This window comes from Phytophthora infestans, genomic scaffold (genome assembly GCF_000142945.1).
Source record: "Phytophthora infestans T30-4 supercont1.106 genomic scaffold, whole genome shotgun sequence".
Taxonomy (NCBI): domain Eukaryota; phylum Oomycota; class Peronosporomycetes; order Peronosporales; family Peronosporaceae; genus Phytophthora; species Phytophthora infestans.
The window spans coordinates 176,105-199,034 of NW_003303653.1; the positions used below are offsets into that span (position 1 = coordinate 176,105).

Here is a 22,930-nt window from a genome sequence, read left to right on the forward strand (position 1 = left end):
TAAGCTGGATCCCGCAATCTCGCAGATTTTGCTGATCCCGCTACACCCCTGTAGAATGTAGATCTCGGAGATCTCAAGATGGGCCACGAAGGAGTATAGTCTACCACGACAAGTCTACAATATATCGCCTACCCATCGGCTGCTGCGTCAGCCAGATGATATAATGAAGAAATGCATACAGCCATGTTGTGATGTGAGACAGCGTAGTCTAAGGTGAGTCCAATGGCGATCAAGTACTGTTGGCAGTATGATAAACAAAGCCAGTGTTTGCTAAATTCTTAACAAAAATCAGTAAGAAGACAAAGTATTCGACATCGTGATCTCTTTAGACTGTACACTCAACCAATAAATATCAAGCGTTGCTTCAGAGGGTAGATTTGTGTCTATTAACACAGCTGTATAAATAGGCGTGTGCCTGGTTTTGAAATCGCGATTAGGAATTTGAGACCGGCCCTTCTAATTTAAATTGTTAATTCCTATTTAGTAAGCTGAATTTTCAAGCTTTTAATCATGTTGGATATACTAGCCGTGTGCCGCCGCTACGCGGCGGGAAAGAATGAATGTCGTTCCTTGTATTTTGCCTCCGTTCCGCTCGCCACGGGCTCGCTTCACTACTCGCACGGTAGGTTGGCAGATGTGGCTCAGGCGGCCGCAGGGTTGCAGAAGGTGCCGATTTGGGCCGCTCGGCAGCTTTTAGGCCAATCGGGGCCACCTTCGCTGCGCTCGGCAGCCAGTAGGAATATTTAAATTATTTTATCCAATCGGAAAAGCGTGACAGGCACGACAATTTAGTGTGACGGACAGACAGGTTGCTGCAGTAGATGTTTAAGACAAGTACAATTTGTCTTCCACAATTCTTCAGTATAACAAAACTCACAGTACAAGTAGCAAGCACACATAAACTGCGTTGTTTCGACGGAGTAGAAAATATCGGCTACATGAAGTAGCAAGCAGGCAGCTATGTACAGCTACTACAATGTCGCTTTCAAACGAATGTAGTGGATACCAGGAATTTCACCTTGGTTTCCCAGAATAGTTCTACGGAGGCTTCAGGTAATGGGTCTGCTGTCCCGGTTTTTGAGCCCGAGATTTATATAAGGAACCAGGCCAACTACATGTCATCTTTCTAATAGTTTTCCCAGCGAACTTTCTGAGGGGCGCCTTAGAAAGTAGCTGATAGAGAGCTCGAACTGGTTACTAATGGACTCGAGACTCACTCTACATTTTACCTTCTACAGTATAACAAACTTGGTTATAAGTTCCAGCGGGGGTGCTCCCGCTTTGTCGAGTGTCGATTGGATATTTTACCCGGGAAATACTACAACGAGACATCATGGGACTTTCAGTCCTGAAATTCAGTATAGCCGGATCGCGCGGTAGACAAACTATCCTTAATCTCCTACAACGTATTGATAGCATCGACCGGTCGCATCGTCTCGCGTGCATGGTTCAGTCTGAAGTTTTGGCGGAGCGTTGTTGTACTCACTCTGCTTCAGCCTCAATTTCATTTTCGGTGTTGTGATCACGCACGGGAATCGTCGATATAGAATGATTTGAACGATGCGGTGCCTGGATAAAGTGGGCTCTAAGTTTTCTCGAGGAAAGCTCTAGGACGCCTGCATCAGCAGCAGCGGCAACTGCATTCTCTGAAGAAGACCTTGCGTGTTGCGCGTCCGGATCAGGTGCTCAGGTTAAACGATTGCAGTGGCGCGTCTCTGTAAGGTACTTGTGACACTTGGCTACACAAATCGACAACACCTTCCAATCAGACCGATGCATGTTGCAACGGGACGTCCGCAATTTATATACATATACAGTACTGTACTTCAAGTATTCGATCATACAGTCGAGCAAGGCGTTCATGTAGTTGCTGCATGAGGAGGTGTCTTAATTTCATGATCGCCACCATTGCACTCGAACCCAAAAGATACTATTCATCCTTGTCAGCTCCTAGGTGATGGCTGCGGATCTGATCACCTCAGCTCGTTTACAGCGCCTATCCCAGTTGGACTCCAACTAGGCGTACCTACATCATGTAGGCTACATGTAATACATGTACAGTACATGTAAACTTTGTCATTCTGTACATGTAACATAAAGCTCGAATGACTCGAGTCAAATCAGCGCAACCAGCATGACGAGCCAGCATTGCACAGCAGACAAGCCGGCGGGGCGTCGACGCCACGGACCTCCACGTATCTGAGCCTTGTACTTGAGCCAATCTCTCTTGCACCACCACGGGAAGTTCACGCCTGTATTGCTGCATGAGGATCGTCGAGCTCTCCGATCCCGCCCATCTGGGTGTCGATACGGCAAAGCCTGCTCGTCCGCAGCTCGCTCCACTGATCTTCCACAACCGAATTTGCCCGGCACTCCACACGTCCCGGACCAACCGAAGACATGAGCTGCATCTCGAACGCAAGCGTTGTCGGTGATAAGCGCCGCTTCCCGCTCCGTGCGATTGAACGCTTCGGCATCGCCGAGCCCGATGTGTCGGTCAAGTGTTGCCATGCCATAGCCATCAGTGGCGATATGGACCAAATGCTTAGATTTCTACCCACCGCCGTCATGCGTACCTTCAATCGCCACCCACGTCTCCGTGCGTTGGTCGTCAAGGACGAGGAGTTCACGGCCGAAGTACAGCCGCCTATCACGGTGGACGACGTCGCGGCCAAGGAACTGCTGCGTGTACGTGAGATTTCAGACTCGAACGAGGACGTTGCTGCGTGGAAGAACTGGAGCCAGTTCGTCCAGACGGAGACCCACATCCCCTTCGACCGATTTACCCAGTTCATGTTTTACCTCACGGTATGGGTCAACAGATCGGAGAACAAGGCGCGCTTCTTCGTCTTCTCGGACCACATCATGTCGGACGGCGACTCCGGTCAGATCTTCGTCAATGACACGCTTGAGGACGTCGCGTTGCTGTCCATCGAAGCAGTTAAACCGGTGAACGAGTTCCCGTTGCGACCGTCGCTCTACGACATGTGGTTCACTGGGGGGCCATGGTGGCTGAAACCTCTAGCCAAGACCATGTTGGCGTTCGTTGGTGGCTCGGCTTTCCTTAATTTCATGAAAGTTTTCAAGCCCGTCCTGACCCCGCGTGGGGACCAAAAGGACTTTGGTATCCCCTTCGAACAGAACAGTACCACGCTGCTCAGCCAGGCTGGTAACCCGACCAACATGCGCGACACGCTTCGTAAATGCAAGGAAGAGGGCGTCACCCTTGGTGGGGCTCTGATCCCGATGCTGGTGCTGGCCTTTTACCACGCCAGCAAGGTCGACCACAAGCTCAACAGTGTAGATGAAAACGACGGCCCGTTTCGGTTTGTGGCCGATATCTGCTACAACATGCGCCAACGGGTACCGAAGCCCGCTGAGGAGCGACAGGTGGGTCTGTATGTGACCAATACTCCACTCCAGTGGCTCGCTACCGAGGGTGTTAACATGAAGACAGAAAAGTTCTGGGACTTGGCTCGCACTTCGAAGCAGCAGATGGCTGCGCAGGGCGATAAACTCCTGGAGATGGCCATGCCGTGCTTTCTAATGGACCGCAAGCTCATCAAACCGAAGCTCGGTGATCTGCTCGGTGATTTTAAGATCCCCAGCTCGTGCACGGGAGACGCGACCATCTCCAACCTCGGGCGCTACATCTACAAGAAGAAGCACATTCTGGCCTCTAACGGCGTACTTGAGGTGGAAGACATGTTCGCCTACTGCGCCATCCCCTTCGTGGCTACGTCGTCAACTATTTGGCTCTCGACCGTCAACTCGTTTAACTACTCGCTGGCTCACAAAGTGGACGAGAAGGTTGGCAGCGCGCTATTTAACGCCTACGTCAAAATCTGCGAGAACGCCAGCAACATCAACAAGGACGACACGATGGAGGACGTACTCAAGCGTCTTGAAATCCATGCCTAAGTTGAGTTTACTGTTGTTACTCTCATAAATGAATTATCCTTGCACAGCACTTCGTTGCGTTGACTGGAGACAGCATTACCGATATGATGACTGCAAATCTGCTCGGCAACTTAAAGCCGTCCGTAATGTCATTGATAAACATCCTTGAAGCAACCAACTGATCATCAGTCAAAATCTGACTCAGACGGGTTGGTGGCTGTCGACGCAACTTGCATGTGGCGTTGAAGTGAAGCCACATGGATCGATCTCCGATCTTTTGGCTTGTTGCGTCAGCAATGGCGAGAAGAGCTCACCACTTTCTTCTCCAGCACGTCAACGTACTGCTTGAGCTGACGCAGTTGCCGCTCCAGCGCCGTCTTCTCCGCGGTTTGTTGTCGGATACAGGCCAAGTATTTCTTTAAATGTGCTTGCTGCGTTCGGGCAGTTCGCTGGAGATTCTGCTCCATCGAGCGTTTCCGGTCGATGAGCTTCTCGAACCGCGATTCCAGCTTTGCAATTTTCTGCTGAAGTCGCTGTAGCTGAAGATCCTTGCCCTTTAGTTGGGCACGCAGCAAGGTCAGCGGTAGTTTGCGCAGTTGGTTGGCGTGTCGGTTCTGTATCTCGTGTACCTGCTCACCCTTGACAAAACCAGTGTCTTCCTCATCGCTGTCAATTAGAAGCACAAGTGGGTCCTTCTCCCCACCTTCGCAATGTTTGCCGGTACTTGCTACTGAGCGCCACACTCGTCCGTCGGCCGTAGCATCTCGTTGTTTTCGTTGGAGTGTTCTCAGCTCCGCTGCTTGCTGAACAATAATCATTTGCAAGCGATGTATCTGCATTTGGGCACTTTCACCTGCTCCCTCCGTCTCGGCATTGTTGCCCGCGATACTGCTGCTGCAATTCAACGCGCTTCCATCATCGTTGTGACTGCGTGGACGGCTGAAATCTCTTACTAACGACTCGTTCAGCTTCACCAGCTCTTGCATCCTCTGAAACATTGCAGCGCATTGGTCATGATCTTGTCGCGCTCTCCGGTCACTCAAGTTTTGTAGCTGCTCCAATTCTTGCTGAAAAGCTACACAAGACGCACACTGACGCGGAATAATTAGGTATTAATGACAAGGGCGTATGAGTAGCACAGAGAAGTGATGCGCTCACCTCGTGCTTCATCCGGAACGCGGCAAGTTGAAGCGACAAGAAACCGTTAGAATGTAGCCATTTGCAGACATCCCCTTTTATTGACCAATCGCGGTCGGCTACAATTTCTTATTCACCAGCCGCCCCTTTACACCGACGGCGAACTGGTCCACTTGGCACGCTCTTCGTCGCCCTCCTGGAGCCTGCAGCACCGTAATTTCCTCCATCGTCTTGCTCCCCACATCCGTCTCCAACTACACTGCCGCCGTTTGTACTTCTTCCCGTGCTTGGTAGCGCCCAGGAGATTGTGACCAAGTAACTGTACCCTTATTTTGGTACAGCTGTGCGCAACACCATGATGCGGCGTCGCGAGAGCAACTTGACGCTGGACGAGGAGGAAGACGTGGCTGTAGAGATCGAGCGTATTGAGCATCCCTGGATGGCGCTCGCGCTGTTCGATCAGCTATGGATAAACGCCACGCAGCAAGTGAGTTCCAGCTGCACCTTCACCAAGTACACGCGTAAAGCTGCTTCTAAAGGCGACAGAACGCCCCGGACACACGACACAGAGGCAGAAGTTGCCGATGGTACGAGCTTCCAACAGCAATTCCTGAGAGCGCTGGGGAACGATCTCGTCGTGTTCCCTCAGAAATCAGAGCACGACAACTTTGTGGTGCTCGCGTATGCCAGTGTGGCCGACCATTATGGACTCAAGACGGTGTTGCTAGTGAGGATGGAGCAGCTGCACGACTCGGAGCAGATCGCCATCACGGTTAAGAACACAGACCCCGTCCACCGCACCAGAATGACGACGTTTCTGAGTGTTCTACAGCAACGGATTCAGCCCGGAAAGGCCCCAAAGAGACCTCACCCGAGAAGTGGAGACACGAGCAAGTTGTTCCTTGAAGAGAGCGATCATGAAGGCACCACTGACTCCGATTCGTCCTCCATGGCCCCTTCACCGCCTGTTCGGACGCCTCCAGCTTCGTCCTCGGCTTCTGTCGAGACTCCTCCGAGACCTACAGCTTCTGTACCAGTAACAGTGTCAAGACCAATCGAACGCGGACGCTCTCATACGATTCGCTATCGTACAGATCGAGATATTTCCTTTGAAGGCTATCTGAGCAAGAAAAGCGACGTGCTGATGAGCTGGAAGGCGACGTATTGCGTGCTGGAGGAAGACACACTGGCGTTCTATGAGACGCGCGAAGATTTTATCTCCAACTCGAAGCTTATCGGTCGCATTCAACTCCAGTCGATTGAGGACGAAGACATGGGAAAGCCAAATGGGTTTCGCGTCATCGCAGAGGGGAATCACGTGAATCACTTGAGCTCAAGGACTACGTTCGAGAAGGAACAGTGGAAGCGCGCGATCAGTGTAAGATTTGGAGAACTGTGTTTATCTTTTGGGTACACTAAGGGACTAATATGTTGTGCTCGTGTGTGGGTGTACCAGATTGCTATTTCTAAAGCTCCAGAAGTGACTCGTCCGTACGTCGCGTTCGCGTCTCAGCCATTGGAGGCTCACAAATTTTATCGACTGCTTGGTGCTTTGCTACGGCAAGAAATAGGGGACTTTCCATTGCTGTTCCGCAGTATGCATCCAGACATCGTCGTGACGTCCAATTTCCCGCCGATCGTGCCGTTCTGGGGCCAATATCGTCGCTATGACGGCGTCTTGTTGTTCATTTCTACGTTACTGGATACCGTCACAGTGGATAATTTCTCGCTCACTGAGGTGATCGAGCTGGTACGCGGTGATGCTGACTGTGTGGACGAAACTGGCACTCACCACGACGCGCTCTCGCCGTCTCCACTGACAGCAGACGCATATGTTCTGTCTCCTAAATCGACCGAAGCTAAAGGAACTCCAGGAAGCGCATCGACCCCGTCAGCGCAGTGGAAGAAGCGTTTGGTCGTCACGGGGAAAGAAACGTACAACTTGCTTAGCACCGACAACCGCCGAGTGACGCAGCTGTTCGTCCACGAATTGTGGCTGGATCACAAGGACCGACTGGTTCGCTGGCATTTAAACGGAGACGCAGTCGCTCTCTCAGTCGCATTCGACGATGCTCCACGTGGAGAGAATATCCGACTTGTGTTACCTGGTGAAGCGTCTGCTATCTCGCACTCGATCCCCCCAGGAACGTTCTACGTGCAGATTTTACGAGCTCAGCAACTGCATTTGTGTGAGCCTGGCACCGAGCATGCAGCTAAGGGGAATAATACTCAACACTCGACAGCGTCTGGGTCTGCTAAGAAAGGGTTTCCAGTGTACGCGCGTTGTATTCTCGAGGAAGGAACCCACATGGAGCAGACTTTACGCGGATTGGACCTGAAAGAAGGTGAAAACACGTCTGACGAGCTGTCGACTGCGACCCAAAAAGGCTCCCACAAAGAGCATCGTCGGCCTTCGAAAGGAACGCGGTTCTTCCGAGGACTTCGACGTGCTGCGGGGATTTCCGGAGAGCGCGCTGTTGCAACATTTGGAGATCCAAGCGGATGCGTCACGAATATCTGCAAGTGTATGCCCGTGGTGGCTCCAGACGATCATCATAAAGTCGGTACACTGAATCCAGACTGGTCCAGTAACCTTCGACTCGAATTTCCCGGATGCGCGCGAGGTTTCACGTACTATCTGAAGGTCGAAGTGTTCCAGAGTCGCTTTATGCTTCCAGACGATCTATTGGGAGTGTGCAAGATCAACGTCACGCCTCATTTGTCGCTTGTGAATGGCTCTGCTGACGCCAAGGCGAACGGCGCTCTGCCTCGTTGGCACAATCTGTGTGACCAGTACAACGATTGCAAGGAGTCGTGGGCCCCTCCGACGGTGTTTCGAGGTCGTATTCAAGTTGGCATCATCTTCGCGCCTACTGTTACTTCAGCAGAGAATTTCCCTCAGTCGCAAGGACTACGACGTATGGCTAGCGACGGGAGGTTAGTGGAATCAAGACGAGCATCTGCGGACGAAACGCTACTTCAGAGCTCATCCTGCTACAATCTCCGTGAATTCCTGCGATCCGATAAAAAGGCTTCGGTTGGAGAGTTCAATTTCCCGTCGGACAAAGGAGGACGCTTCGTGTCGCGTCAGGTTCGAAGCAGAACGGATTCGTCCAATCGACGAGCGATGAGCACACCAAATATACCACCGAGCAGTGAAGAAAGTCGGGAACTTGCACGATTATCTCGTGATAACCACTCGTTCTCGGGGAAAACAACCAAGTTTGACGTGTCGAAGAAGTACCAGTTGATCAAGGTGGTGGGCGCTGGAACGTATGGCGAAGTGGTGGCTGCAAGTGACGTCGAGTCGGGCACGACTGTAGCGATCAAGAAGGTCACCAACGCGTTCCAAGACTTGCCCGATACGAAGCGGATTCTGCGCGAATTGTGTCTCCTCCGCCAGCTGAGTCACCCGAATTTGATCCAGCTCTACGATGTCCCTCGGCCTGAGCGTCTCTCGTACTTGGAAGATATCTACTTGGTCACAGATCTTATGGAGACGGATCTGCATCGAGTCATTCACTCCACCCAGACACTGACGGACGAACATGTGGCGCACTTTATGCGTCAAATCCTACGAGCACTGGCCTATTTGCACTCGGCGGATGTTCTTCATCGCGATTTGAAACCTTCCAACATTCTGGTTACGAGCACGTGTGAAGTTAAGATCTGTGACCTCGGGCTAGCACGCTATGTGGATTATTCCAAGGCGAAAAGGATGAAAGAAGCGTCGGACGATAAGTTTGTGGAGCTTACGGAGTACGTGGTGACGCGGTGGTATCGAGCGCCCGAGATTCTTCTGGATGGGTGCAGATACGATAAACCCTCCGATATGTGGTCTGCTGGGTGCATTCTGGGCGAACTTCTGGGTCGCAAGCCGCTGTTTCCCGGGTCTAGCACCACCAACCAGCTCAACAAGATCTTCAACGTGCTGGGTACTCCCGACATCGCTTACATCTCCAAGATCCACAAAGAGGCAGCACAGAAGTGGGTCCATCGCCAGCGACGACGCTCGAAGATTCCGTTCGAAGAGCTCTATCCAAACGCGAATCAACAGGCTCTCGATCTGCTGGAGAAGCTTCTTGTGTACGACCCCACGCAGCGTCTAACTGCGGCTCAAGCTCTCCAGCATCCTTACTTACGTGAGGCGTTTAGGTCTGTTATGGGCGACAACACTGTAAATGACGAGATGTTCCTTTACGACGAAGCGGAGCAGAAAGAAGACCAGTTTGTGGGCAAGATTGACGACTCGAATGAGTACGTGGCTGAGACGAAGGAAGCGATGCAGACGGCAGTCTTTGAGCAGGTATGCCACTTTCACCCGGAAGCACGAGAGTACGAGGATTGGCTGAAAAGGCACGACGAGAAGTTCTGTGTGGACCCACAAACAGGCAAGTTAGTGCCTCTCAAGCATGGATAACAAGCCACCATACTCCAGCAAAACTCTACAAGGAAGCTGTTGTTTTCCACGTGAGGTGTCTAAGAAGCAGAAGGTAAAGTAATGAAACGAGTATTTTCTAAACGTGCTCGACCTCCGATTCCAAGGTCGTCGCACGGAGTAGGCGGATGGCATCATACTGGGGGTTCCGCTTAGTAGACGGTTGGGCAAATCTGTCGTAGACAGGAGGTCCTTCAAAGTGGCCTTTAGCGTTCGCGATCGAGAAGCGGATGTCCCTCACTGCCAACTTTTCTTACGTGTCCGACAGGACTTGGATCTTAGTGGCGTCCATGTCGCTCATGTGGTAAGCATCCAGTACGACGCCTCGAGTTGTAACGTTCTGTTTGGCCAGGTGAGCCATCTCCCGTTCGACACGTTCACAGTTGGCTAAGTACAGCGAGCTCTCGACAAGCACCACGACGATACCGTTCATTTCCTGTGCATCTGGAAACACATCACGGTCAACAAGACCGCCGTTCTCCAGTTCTCCTAAAATCACTACTGGCGTGTTGATCATGAGTGCCAGTACAGAGCAGACGATCGACGCGATGAGCCACCCAATCCAAGTGTGAGGACGAACGACGCAGTCCAGACGAAGAACTCGTCGCATTTGACATGATAGAGCCACTTAGCTTCTTTAAATTCGACCAGCGTGTAGCTTGGACGACGATGATGGATGCGAGTGTGGCCCGAGGCAAGTAGTAGAGCGAGACAATGACGATGAGTGTGGTGATGAGAGAGGCACGTTGTGTGTGTGCGTTCTGCAGGCATCCCTCCAGTAGGAGGCATATCCTGGAAGAACCCGCAAACGAGGCTGGCGACACCGATACCTGTGAGTTCCTGTTCAGTTTTGACATCTTCTCCACGCTGGATGGCAAGACGCTTGGCCATGGCGATACTGGAGAGGAAGACGACGAGCGATACAGTGAGGGAATTGAGGACGATGGTTCCGAATCACCCGCTGTCGATGAGGTCGTCATTGAAGCCGTACCAACGCACAACAGGCGCTGGGAATCCACCAGGTACAGTGCCAGTGAGTTTAAGAGCCTTGGGGCCGAGGATGTAGCCGACGATGCCTCCAAAGATACACACGACGAGAGGTCCGAAGCCGCATAGTGTACGAGCGAGGAAGTTGGCGATCAGTACGGCTTTAGATCGAGGAGGTTCTGCGGCGCTGGCTGCTGCTTTTCTCTCTTCATGTTGAGGAATTTCTCAGCGGTCAGTGTAAACCCGTGTCTCTTGGCTCTGTCGTAGCGCGTTAACGGAGCCAGTTTCAGGTGCTAGGACGTCACTTGTGGCAGCGTCTGTGGCTGATGGGTCATCGAACAGGTGAGAGAGTACAGGAGACGGGAAGAAGGTAGACGATCGAAGCCAAGCCAACTGCTAGTGCATTCTTGTTGGCATGGCCAATGTTTTTCAAGGTTCTGGTAGAGCGTCTGTACGGGGTAGTCCTGCGAGTCGAACTTGACGCCGAGAACGTTCTGGAACTGCGAGAGCATGATGAGAAGCCCTCCAGCTGAGATGAATCCGCCCATGACAGGACGGGAGAAGAGATATGAGAAGTGGCAGCAGTGTAAGTCCGTGGTGGGCAGGAACGTGCATGGTGGTGGAGAGCGAGACTTCTTGCGGGATGCAACAGTGATACCGGCCACAACGTCGAATTTGAGGTCTTGGCTGATTTCGTATTTGGACAGCCATTTGAGGATGGGAACATAGTGCTGGGCGAGCTCGATAGGAGATTTCTTAGGCGCTTGAAAACGGGCGTTGTACGGTGAACCGGTAATGGAATGGAACCAGACCGTTGATGCTTTCTTTAGCGAAGCTTGAGTCGTGGACTGCAGAAAGCGAAATGAGGTTGAGTTGATCCCGTCCCACGTTTTCTGAGTCGCTAACATCGAGATTGGCAACCATCCAACGAGCGATCTTTTGTTCAAAATTCGTTTTACAGAATATCGTGCGAAACGAACTTCGGGTGGACACCATCCAGTCGATAAGTCGTATTTGGACTACGCAGCTCACGGTGACTCTGTTGAACCTGTTGGAGTGTATCATTGGATTGCTCTGGCCAATCCTGCTGTGTACGACCAGCTCGTCGAGCATTCGATTTCGTGCAACCAAGTTGGTTTCGACAAGTTGTCAATGAAAACTACAGAGCTGTCGACGTCAGGTGTATTCGAAGATTTACACCTCGACGTCCAGAAATGCAAACGCCTGAAATATACACACCCACTTATGAGTCACTCTTTCGAATTAAGGTGCTGCTGTTCATGGAGACCAACCTCGGCGTTGTTGTTCATGCTCCCATGGCCGTTTAAAGCTTCCAATCCGTCTATTGATACAAGTCCTCAGAGAACGTCCGATGCGCACGTCGCACAACAGCAAGCAGGGATTGGCAGAATCTGCAGTGCCCAGACATCAATTACTGCTTCGCGCTGGTTTCGTGCACGGCTCTTAGCGATATCGGCGGTTGCCGATCAAGTGAGAGAACGTTGATGCATACTTAGTGAGTGCTTCGAGGTGCTGACATTCCAGCAGAGAGGGCCTGCGTAGCAGCTCGTGTTTGGTCGTATCGAGAGCGACGTATGTCCTTCGTGTTACGTTGTATACCATCCAGTCCGTGTTTCCACATCTCCTGTCCGACACACCAATTATTGATGCTCTTGTTGGAAAAGTGCTCATGGTTCCATCCGAGATCTTCTTTTCGGTTGAGAAAAACACGGGCTACCTTTCAAGAATTAGGGAGCGGATGGACTTGCTGCAGCTCTCGCTGATATTAATCCGAATCCGAGAGAACTCGCACACGTTATATCGCAGTCAAAATTGGCCCCAGACGGCGTGGATTTTCAGCAGACTTCATCTGAGGAGTCACAAAATGATATACACACTAAAAGTAGCGCACGTACAATGAGAATCGCAGACATTCTCGACTGAGAAAGACGCTGCAAGTGCTGTCTGAGAAAGTCTCTAGCCAAATGGCGTATGACCTGTCAGGGCACTTGGCTGTGAAGAAGGAATTTGCAGCTTTCTCGAGGCTCAGAGAAAAAAATCGTATAACAGATCAGGCGAAAGCTCTTTTCTAAAAAAAAACTTTTTTAATTTAGCACTAGTTAGGCAAAGATCGCTCAGTAAGATACCGAATTTGTGTCTTACAAGCCTTTTGCCGATGGCCATGTCGAGTACTTGGCAGTTGTGCTCGACCAGTAAGAGCGAGAATGCTAGTAGCCAGTTCAACAATGCCAACCGTACGATAAGTGGTCGACGCAAGGTAATGCTAGAAGTCATGGCAAAAAGTTCACGAAAGGCCGTTTCTTGATGTCCTTGCTTAGATTTAAACTTGATGTCTTGCATTTAATTCCTTGCATATCGGACATCACCATGTCTTATCACGTCGAGCGACTTCTTCATTGTCCGAAATAAACAAATGTAACCTACCGCTTCCAATGCAAAGACGACGACTCATGAGCGGGTCGTTTAAACAATGGATGCAACTGCCGCGTTAGTACAGCCACACAAAATTGAAACTTCTTTTCAATTAACTCGTCGAGGTTTCGTTTATTTTACTTGATATTTCGCGCTTGCTTTCGCACGCCAGGTCAAAAAATGCACAAAAAGAGTTTCCGTCTTTTTAGAATTACGATATTCAACCGTCAGCAGGTCGTTTTGAAAATGTGCCATTTCTTAGCAGTAACAATATCAACGACCAAAAAGAACCATCTAGGAGAATTACCAGCGATAGTAGTGCGCATTCGATTGCAGGAAATTTGTCAGTCAGAACAGCCTTGCTCCACTCATGCGGCAATTTAGTTTCGTCCACATAAACTTGTAGAAAATACACTCGTTTGACCCTTTTAGTTTCGTTATGGGTAATTCAAAATAAGAACACAAATGACCAATTCTAGATCGAGTTGAAGTGACCAACCATCACTCTTTCTCGTATACACTCAACTTGTATACACTGTTGCATCCGCATAAGTACGACTCGTGGATCGTTACGTATTGTCCCACTATTCATCGCGACGACTAGGAGGCAAAGGCAACCAACAGATTCGTCGAGATGGCGCAATACGGCAAGGCCACGTACTGGGACGAGCGCTACACCAAGTGCGTGTCTTCCTCTCTTGTCATTTTTGTGGCCACGTGGCTCTCTCGTGGCCACTCATCACCCAGTGCCAAAGATATGGCTCGCTGTTGACACATTTCTTCCACTTTTTGCCGCTTTTTAGGGACTCGGAGCAATTCGACTGGTACCAACGCTACGGCGGTTTGAAAGAACTGCTAAACCAGTATGTGAAGAAGACGGACAGTATCCTCATGGCAGGCGCCGGCAACTCGCGGCTGTCGGAAGAGATGGTCAACGACGGATACCAGAAGATCATGAATGTCGACGTCTCGGAGATTGTGGTCAAGCAGATGACGTCCAAGTACGAGGACCGCGTGGAGCAGTTGCAGTGGCAGAAGATGAACATGTGCTCGCTGGACTTTGCGGACGAAACGTACGACGCGGTGGTGGACAAGGGCACGATGGACTCAATTCTGTGTGGCGAAGGCTCGACGGCCAATGTGGCCAAAATGTGCCAGGAAATCCACCGCGTGCTCAAGCCCAACGGCGTCTACTTCATCGTGTCGTATGGTGTGCCGGATAATCGACTGAGCTACCTCGAGAACAAGGAGTTGCAGTGGAAAGTGGCGGTGCACACGGTGCCCAAGCCCACGGTCAGCGCCGTGCAGGTGTCAGAGGCCGATGCCAACGCGGTGCACTACATTTACGTGTGCCAGAAGGGCGTTAAGGCCGAGTAGGCAACAGAGGTGCACAGGCGATAAGAATTTGCCATAATATATGGAACTCTTGAGAGCTCTTTTATGAAAAAGTTGCAGTTGGCTAGCAAAAAATAGTGGCTACGGGCTGAGCCCGAACCAGGGTCGTGGTGCTCCTGAAATTGACGTGCTGGAGGGTAGTGCGTCTCTTGTGTCTTCGTCGCTGCAGATTGGTCCAGGCATGCCAGATGAATATCGTGTCATGGGAATCAACTACGCGCAAGACCCGCCTTCCTGTATCTACGGTGGTACCTGTACGACGCCCGGTGCGAACTACATCGGTGTGCCAACCGCTGTGTACAACAAGCGTGGTCACAAATCCTGGTACCAGGGGTTGCGATACGCTGCTAACAACTACTGCAAGCAAGACCCTAAAGCGAAGCAGGACTATAAGACCGTCGCTGCATCGATGAAGGCCGGGATTACCAAAAACACGTGCTCAGTGGACAGTTGTCGTATAGTGACTTGAGTCTCATCGACGACGAGGGAGAGGACCACTGGGGCATCAACAGCAACGGCACGTGTTATCCGCTGTGGAACGTGTACACAGGTGCCTACTTGTGTGACCCTGACAACACGTACTGGAAATGTGCGCAACCTCGAAACGCAACCACGACACCCACGTCGAACGCCATGAGCTCGTTTAACTACCAAATGGACGCTATCTCGGCCAATTGGCCTGTACAGGTTGGTGCGTACACCGACTTCGTCGTGTATCAAATTGGATAAGATACATCGACTTGCTTGCTACTCTGCGTATGTCAGTCCTAGTGAGTGACCAAAAATTTGAAACATCCGTCGCAGTTTGTCTGGTGAATGAATCCCATCCAATTCTATTCTATTCACCATGGACTATTGCGAAAGGCTGCATTCTAAGTTTTGACAGTCTACATGTAGTCAGCCGTGCCTCTGAAAAATACAATAAATTTCTCAACGGCAGCCTTAAAAAAACTTCATCCGGGCGATAATGCACTGCCGATTGCTGTGGGCACTGTTTATTACAAAGGGGGGTAGCTGGCCTACGTAGAAAATTATGACCACATCTTCTGAAGGATAAGAAGAAGGTTCAAACTCTATTTTAGTGTAAGACCAGCAATATTCACCACCCGACTCTACAGAAATTAAACCCAGGCCACCAGATTGAAGATGTTTGATCTCCATTGTTGGCAGCAACTTTTCCTCGGTCGTATGAATGAAAAAACTGTTTTGAATAAAGTATTGTGTCGTCGATTTCTTATGAAGGCTCGAAAAAAAAGTATTTAAAATAGCCAAAGAATCGAAAAATCGGATTATTAGAATCCCACGCTTTCCGTAAAATATGCTATTGCTCCAATAATAAACATACTCGACTATTACGAGAGAGTTGGCCTGCTAGTGATGTCGGCAAAAGTTAGACTACAACACTTTGCTAAGAAAACGCTAATAATTAATCCCTCTTTCAGTATAATACCGTATTTTGCATGTAGAGAGCTGCACCATGCACCTATATATTGACTAATCATATTCGTATATCTTGAATTGAGGAAATCGCATGTAGAGAGATGCACCATTCCGAAGCCAACCAAGTCTAGCGGCAAAATTTGCGCCGGCAGTCGGTCATTTGCCATGACACGCACGAAGCCTCGCCCAGTGGGTAGACCACGTGTCGGTGGTAAGGGACGTCACCAGATCAAACACACGGTCAAGAGCATCACGGTGCAGAAGAAGCTAGAAATTCTGTCGTTTTGGGAAAATGCTTCTCTTCCTAAATTGCGTCATACAATTGATCAGTTTTGGCACGATCTAAATCCTGATTTTTCAGCACAAAGCGCACTTTGATTCAGCGCTGGCGACGAGAGAGAACAACGCTAAGGTCAGCATTGAAGAAGAATAAAGGTGGCTATCAAAAGGTAAGGAGCTTAGGCGTAGGAACGATTCTGAGTAAGGAGATAGAATTAGAGATTGAGGAGTGGGTGAACTGCTTAAGGGAAGAGGGTGTACCAGTATCGCCTCGAATGCTAGCGATTCAAGCGCGTCAGGCTACCATGGAAGCTGGCATCAACGGGTTTAGAGCTTCAGATAAGTGGATTAAGGGCTTTAGACTTCGACACCGCCTGAGTATGCGTGTATCTACTCGTCAAGGGCAAGTCAGGCCCTCGGATGGTGACAAGGTAAAAGTAGCGTTTGCTATTGAGGTCGAGAAGAAGGCTCGTCAGTTGGGTGTCAAGCGCATTTTTTAAGCAGACCAAACAGGTTCGTTTTTATTTTTATTTGGTTTTATTAAAACGTTTTAATATAGCTTTTTATTTAGCTGCTTTCTTTGAATATTTGAGAACGATCAGTAAACGCGGAGCCAGTACCGTTTGGGTGAAGTGTGCTGAAGCCTCTAAAGAACGAGCTACAGTAATGCTGCTGGTAGACTCTGACGGGACTAAATACACCCCGATCGTCATCTTCAAGATGAATACATCCAAGATTAAGAAGACTCATGACGAAAATATCGAAAAACGCTTCGGAGTTGGTGCTAGAACGTGGCCGGAGATCAAACGTCTTCACAAAGAGACAACATTGCAAATATACACGAATGCAAAAGTTATGTGTTTTAAAAACGTTTTTATTAATAGTTGTATTGATTCTAATTATTTTTTATTTAGGCTGGTGGTATAGTTATCGATCACTGAAGTTTCTGAAGTTCGACTTTGGCTGCCGATCGTTCTAAGAGAGGCCGGTGCTTCTCCTCTGGGACGATTTTATCAGTCATTGGACTGCAGAGGTTCTTGTCTATGCTGCTTCAATCAACGTCGTGCTGATGAAGGTGCCACCAAATGCTACGTCTGTCTGTCAACCGGTAAACGTAGCATGGAACCATCCTTTCAAAAGCGGACTCCGTAGGTGCTGGCTCGAGAATTGGCAAGAACAACTGCAAAAGCCAAGAGAAGAGGGATCAAAGTTCAAGCTAGCGCCGCCTGGACGCGCGGGGATGTGCCGATGGGTGTGCAGCAGTTGGGAAGCTCTGAGCGCTGAAACCATCCAAAATGGGTACAAGAGTGCGACTTGCGTCTCGACACCGACTGCCTTGCGGCTGCGTCTTTGGTGGAGGAGTTGCAGTTACTATCGTTAGTAGGGTCAAGTATTGACGAAGTTCAAGATTTTGATAGATGGCTCACCGCAGAGGAGGATGGCAACGGGAGTGTTGATATAGCCGTCGTGTAAATACACCTTTGCTAAAGGAAAAACGGTTCCTGTATAATTTGATTGTGTCTTTTGAATATGTATTTATCCAGGTTTGATTTGCTTTGTGAACCTTGGGTGCATCTCTCTACATGCGAAATACGGTATATGGAAAGAGGGATTAATTATTGTCGTTTTCTTTAATTTTCACGAGTAAATGCTTACTGCATCTTAGGGCTTAGCACTCTATATAAACAATGCATGCATATACAGACAACGACGGAGAAATCCGACACCACTGAATATCATCCAGCCATAGTAAAGAGAAAAAAAAACACAGATCCCGACACAAAAATCCGACGCTTCATTTGATAGACTAATAACGCACTCCGAGAAACAAAAACAGCACAGTAAAAACATGTGAATGAAAAAAAGGGGATTAAATTCAGACGGTTACTTCCGGATACCTCGGGATAGCCTTTTCGAAGCTACGAATTATCGTTTTCTTTTCTAGCTTTTCCCAAGCAGTAGTAGTAGACATTATAGTACGGATGCGCTTTTCCTTAGCGATTCCACCAGTGCGTCTACCACAACGGTTCCGTATTTTTAATGTAAGAAAGCTAGCTCAACACCACAATAGCACAAATAGTACATTCACATTGACTTACTTGCTCAAGTCTGCGCATATCCTTCATATATGTTAAAGGTCAGAGACGCTAGGAAAATTTCCTTGCGTCCCTGACCTTTTAACGTCTTTGACGAGTGGTGTCCCTTGCAATATTAAATTTTTCGGAGGCAGCCTTAACGCCCCCACATTTAGCGATCGTCAAGGCCTCGCGCTTTTGCTTCATTGTGAAGCTTCGCTCAGCGCGCTTCATCACGCAAAATGACTTAATAATTACCGACGCCCAAGAAGTGTTTTATCTCCAGCCATTCATCTTTTTTTTGTAAGTATTTGGATTAAAAATCTCTTGTTTAAAAATATGATTGGGTAAAAATACAAAATTAGTTACTATGGGAAAGAGGTGTGCTCACAATCACAAGTCGGATTTTTGTGTCTGTCGGAATTCTCCGTCGTTGTCTGTATCTCATTTTATACTCTAAAGTATACTTATACTGACTAAGAGTGAGCTGGTACGGGTGATCCTTAATCAGCTACAAAATCAATCTACATACCTAGCTAGCGCTATTACCCGTACCGTAGTTATCACGTACTGTTTGTTATGACATTCAGGAGGGTTTCAGGCCGAACAGGAAAGACCTCCGTGCATCCTTAATTATCGCATTCAGTCGTACAAACTGTCTTTCTGCCTGTGCATTTTACCATCGTATGGCTCTTACGCAACGGCGCCGCCCAAAAGGGCGACCACGACAGCCGCCGTACACTTAATCATTGTTGGCGCCGGACACGGCCCAAATATGAAACGTTATGCGGCGAATGTGGCGGTGCCAACAAGAAAAATCACAAGCGAAAGGTGAGGGCACGGTGCTGACAAAAGATTAGGAGCTTTGTTTGGAGCGCTGGATAAATGATTTGAGGGAGGAAGGGGTGCGTGTTACTGCAACTATGTTACGCATTCAAGCCCTAGAAATAGCAGAGAAAGCTATGATCACCCCTTTTAATGCGTCGTGGTGCTGACAAAATCTTTTTAAAGAGCGTGATCGACTTTCGCTTTTGCGTTGCAAAACGCGACAAGGGCAGATTCAGCCGCCGGAACTTGCCCAACTTTCGGCAACTTTTGCTGCGGAAGTCAAGCAAAAGGCTCGGGAGCTGGGGGTGTCTCGTATATAAAATGCAAATCAAACAGGTTTGACAATTTCTTAGATTAACATTTTTAATAGACAGTACATACAATTACTGGTCTATGTGCGAACACTTTTCTGAATGTCATAACTAAGGGAATTCGGTACATATAAATACTGTGAGCAAAATAACTGACCGTCCTGTTAGCAACCACTAGTGGCCCACCCGATGCGTAAACACGAACCTTCTCGCTTGTGTGGTGACCAGAACGCTACAACTACACACATACACAGTATCACAACAAAACGTAAATGCACACCGGCAGTTTCGAAAAATGTCGCAGTACGTCAACTAGGAGGAACGTCTCTATCCTCCGAGAGCTCTTGAGCACTTCTTGGGTTTGCGTACGGCTGACTGGCGTTGTGGAGGCGAACGGAGAATGCGAAATGGCAGGCACTGGTAGTTAAGAAACTTAAGACGGAGATGGCGGATTCGGAAGTGAGCACTGCTTCGGTGCTTTCATCTCCCAACTTGAATCCTTGTATTTTAGTGAGTCAGAGTCTAACTACCGTCCACCCGATCTTTGCTGCATCCAACTTCGACAAGACAGTCAAATATCAGCGGTCGTGGACGCTCTCCCAGTATGTCACTCGACTCTTTCAGATATACAAGATATACAAACATACAACTTTGTGGAGCGCCCCTCCACAAAGCACATGCATCAGGCACCCACAGATACAGACGTCACACGTTCCGCGCATGCGCAGACGTCAGCAGTCAACGCGACTACCTCCTGAGATCCCAGCAATCCAACGTCTCGCGGCATCCTCGCGATCCACGCAATTCAGCGCCGTGAGGTGCTGGAAACCTGCTGGAACTCGCTCGATCTCTCATACTCCCACTCCTCGGAGTACTGCGTCCCGCTCTGCGGTGTCCCGCTAATGCATGACATACACCTCCTTGTTGTCGTGATCCTGCCGACCACACTTTGATGTTCTCACCCCCTGATGTTTTCAATGCCACGTAGCCAAGTTTACAATGCCATCAGGCTCCCCGATGGTTACGATGGCCCGAACTTCATGTGTACGATGACATCCTTGTGCAAAAGCACAAGTCTCCGCTCTACGACACACTTGGCGTTCACCCCTTTCGTGGGTGAGCTCGCAAGCTTCACATCGAGGCGACCTTCTCCAGCTCCTCCTGCATGTTCACCAATGCACTCCGCACATCTTCCATGCTGATCTCTACGGAGATACCCGAAACGTTGAGGGCCTAAAGCTTTCGTCAAGATATCTGCCACATTCTCTGTGGCTGATACGTACTTGACATCCACCACTCCGTCATCCACAAACTCAGCGATCATCCTCGCCTCCTTGGTGTAGCGCTGTACCCGTTTGCTGTTACCACGATTGGAAATGACCTGTATGGTGCTCTGGTTATCACAACAGACAGCCGACATTCCCTGTTCACCAGCAACTTCGCTGAAAAGCTGTCGCGCCCAAACCAGATCGTCTACGCATGCACTGGTTGCCACCAGTTCCGATGCGCACGTGTTCTTCGTGACACGTCCCTGCTGTTTGCTTTTCCACATCCACGTAAGTCCTTGTAGCTGAAGTACAAAGCCCGTATTGGAGCGACTAGAATCGCGACACATCGCGTGGTCTGCGAATGAAAACTCATCCAGAGTCAGCAGTCCTCCCACGGGTCGATAGACCAGTCCCACATGCTTAGTATTGAGTATGTATCTCACAGCTCTCCGATCCATCTTGTAGTTGCCCTTGGTGTATGCTCCATTGTAACGACCAAGAGCGTACTACACACGCAATATCCGGACGAGCGCAGGCTACCAAGCATTGGAGCGAGCCGACGACCTCCCGGTAGGGTAGGTGGTCGCTGTTGATCTTAGATTTGACCGTCTTCGTAGCTGGCGTCCGCTCGTTGTGCTGCTGGGGAGATCTAACACCTCTCATGTTCTGCATGTTGAACTTAGCCACCAACCTCTCCATGTACGCAGTCTGTGACAGACACACTCAATCACACCTGGAATGAAGTTGATCTCCATACTGAGTAGATGTTTCACTCTTCCCAAGTCCTTGAGCTCGAACTTCGCTTCCAGTTCTTGTACCACAGCTTGGATGTCCATCGGTTTCGCCGCGATGACGATACCGTTCACATAGACAGTCAAGAAGATCATCCCTTGTGCACCTTGACGATTGTACACACCAGCGTCGAAGACACACTGGTTGAACTTCAAGTTCACCAGATACGCGCGCAGCGTGTCGCTCCAGATCTTCGACGCTTCTTTTTGTCCATGCAGGCCTTTAAGTAGTCTACACACGATCGCTCCCGTAGTTATAGCCTTCTGGCTGTTCAATGTAGATGTCCACCTCAGTCAGCTCTCCATTAAGAAACGCTGTGACAAAAATTAACATGTCTACAGTCGAGTCCAAGCATCAGTGCCAGGATAAATACAAGTCGAACGGACTCGATACGAACTACCGGCGAATAAGTCCCTAAGTAGTCGATCCCATACTTCTATAGAAAACACGAAGCGCAGGTCGTGCCTTGAACCGCACAAGATCTCTTCTTTCGTTTTCTTCACCACCAGGACCCACAGCGATGTGAGGATGCTCACCTTTTCCGTTTGGTAGGTTTTGGTCGTGAAACAAGTTCCCACGTCGCGCTCTTCATCAAACTTTCGTATTTTATATCCATGACCCGTCGCCATTCTGTAGTATAGTCCGATGTCAGAGTCTCCTGCACTGTTTCGGATTCAGTAACTCGTTCACCATTCCGACCAGCATGCACTGCATGATGCTTGTCGTAATGACCCAATTATTTGGGTTGAACCGAATTTTCGGTCGTCTCTGCCGTTGGGAACGCCGAGTTGGTTGGGGTGGCTGCTGAATTGCTTGATGCAGCTGTGGTAGACGTCCTGCCTGATGTTGTGGTCCAGCTTGAACGGCTGGCTGTGGTGATATACCTGACGCCGCTTGCTGTTTTGGTGGGACAGGCGCCACTGCACCTTCATCCACAACCACTGCTCCGTCATCACTCCCACTGAATTCGATGTACTCACTCGAACTGCTGCCTTCAGTCGAGTCACACCGACGCCGTTTGTTTCCTGACTGGTGATCCTCACCCTCACCGCCCGACATCATCTCCACATCATCAAATTTGTTGTGAACATCTGAACTTGGAATCCGTTCGTGATCACGTACACCATCGACTGGTATAGGTACAAACGGCACATTTACTGGTAGCTGTACCTTGCGACCTTCATATTGCTTGGCCAGGAGCTCTTTTAGATAGCTACTCTCTACGGTGATGTCCTCACGGAAGGAGCCATCGCGTTTCTCGATCAGCTTGCCACTTCGTACGTCCAGCAGTCGATATCCAAGCGACTTGGACGCATGTCCTAAAAAAAAGCGTCGGCACTGCCTTCGGACTCAGCTTGTGCGGCCTTTTCCCTTTTGGAACATATGCAAATGCCACACGTCCACACACTCGTAGATTGCGAGCATCTGGCTTCCGACCAGTGATCATCTCGAAGGGTGTGACTTCACCAAGAGCCTTGGTGAAGCTCATGTTATCTACTTCTACTACATAATGTAGTATTTTACCCCAGAGCGTCGTTAATAGCCCCGTCGCTTGTCGGATTGCTCGAAACTTGTTGCGAAGGCTGCCATTCAGTTTCTCGACCAGACAGTTCTCTTCCGGCGTGTACGCGTTCATCACCAGAAGCT

General features: G+C 49.6%; 5 protein-coding genes across 5 annotated transcripts; 4 read left to right on the plus strand and 1 right to left on the minus strand.

Moving 5' to 3' along the window:
- Window positions 1-2,365: 2,365 nt before the first annotated feature.
- PITG_20102 (uncharacterized protein) lies at window positions 2,366-3,921 on the plus strand (the record flags this gene model as incomplete). The annotated part of the gene is made up of 1 exon (XM_002896065.1): window positions 2,366-3,921. The coding sequence occupies one exon, from the start codon at window positions 2,401-2,403 to the stop codon at window positions 3,919-3,921; it is 1,521 nt and encodes a 506-aa protein (XP_002896111.1).
- A 1,471-nt stretch (window positions 3,922-5,392) lies between these two features.
- On the plus strand, window positions 5,393-9,457 carry PITG_20103 (mitogen-activated protein kinase, putative; the record flags this gene model as incomplete). Its single annotated transcript, XM_002896066.1, has 3 exons — window positions 5,393-5,550; window positions 5,632-6,415; window positions 6,494-9,457. 3 exons carry the CDS (start codon window positions 5,393-5,395, stop codon window positions 9,455-9,457), a joined length of 3,906 nt encoding a protein of 1,301 aa, XP_002896112.1.
- Window positions 9,458-9,554: 97 nt separating this feature from the next.
- PITG_20104 (uncharacterized protein) lies at window positions 9,555-11,010 on the minus strand (the record flags this gene model as incomplete). Its single annotated transcript, XM_002896067.1, has 7 exons — window positions 9,555-9,626; window positions 9,747-9,976; window positions 10,033-10,110; window positions 10,195-10,373; window positions 10,467-10,666; window positions 10,824-10,868; window positions 10,918-11,010. 7 exons carry the CDS (start codon window positions 11,008-11,010, stop codon window positions 9,555-9,557), a joined length of 897 nt encoding a protein of 298 aa, XP_002896113.1.
- Window positions 11,011-13,492: 2,482 nt separating this feature from the next.
- PITG_20105 (putative methyltransferase, putative) lies at window positions 13,493-14,343 on the plus strand (the record flags this gene model as incomplete). The annotated part of the gene is made up of 2 exons (XM_002896068.1): window positions 13,493-13,576; window positions 13,699-14,343. The coding sequence occupies 2 exons, from the start codon at window positions 13,530-13,532 to the stop codon at window positions 14,270-14,272; spliced, it is 621 nt and encodes a 206-aa protein (XP_002896114.1).
- Window positions 14,344-14,492: 149 nt separating this feature from the next.
- Window positions 14,493-14,927, plus strand: PITG_20106 (uncharacterized protein; the record flags this gene model as incomplete). The annotated part of the gene is made up of 2 exons (XM_002896069.1): window positions 14,493-14,687; window positions 14,781-14,927. 2 exons carry the CDS (start codon window positions 14,493-14,495, stop codon window positions 14,925-14,927), a joined length of 342 nt encoding a protein of 113 aa, XP_002896115.1.
- Window positions 14,928-22,930: the final 8,003 nt, after the last annotated feature.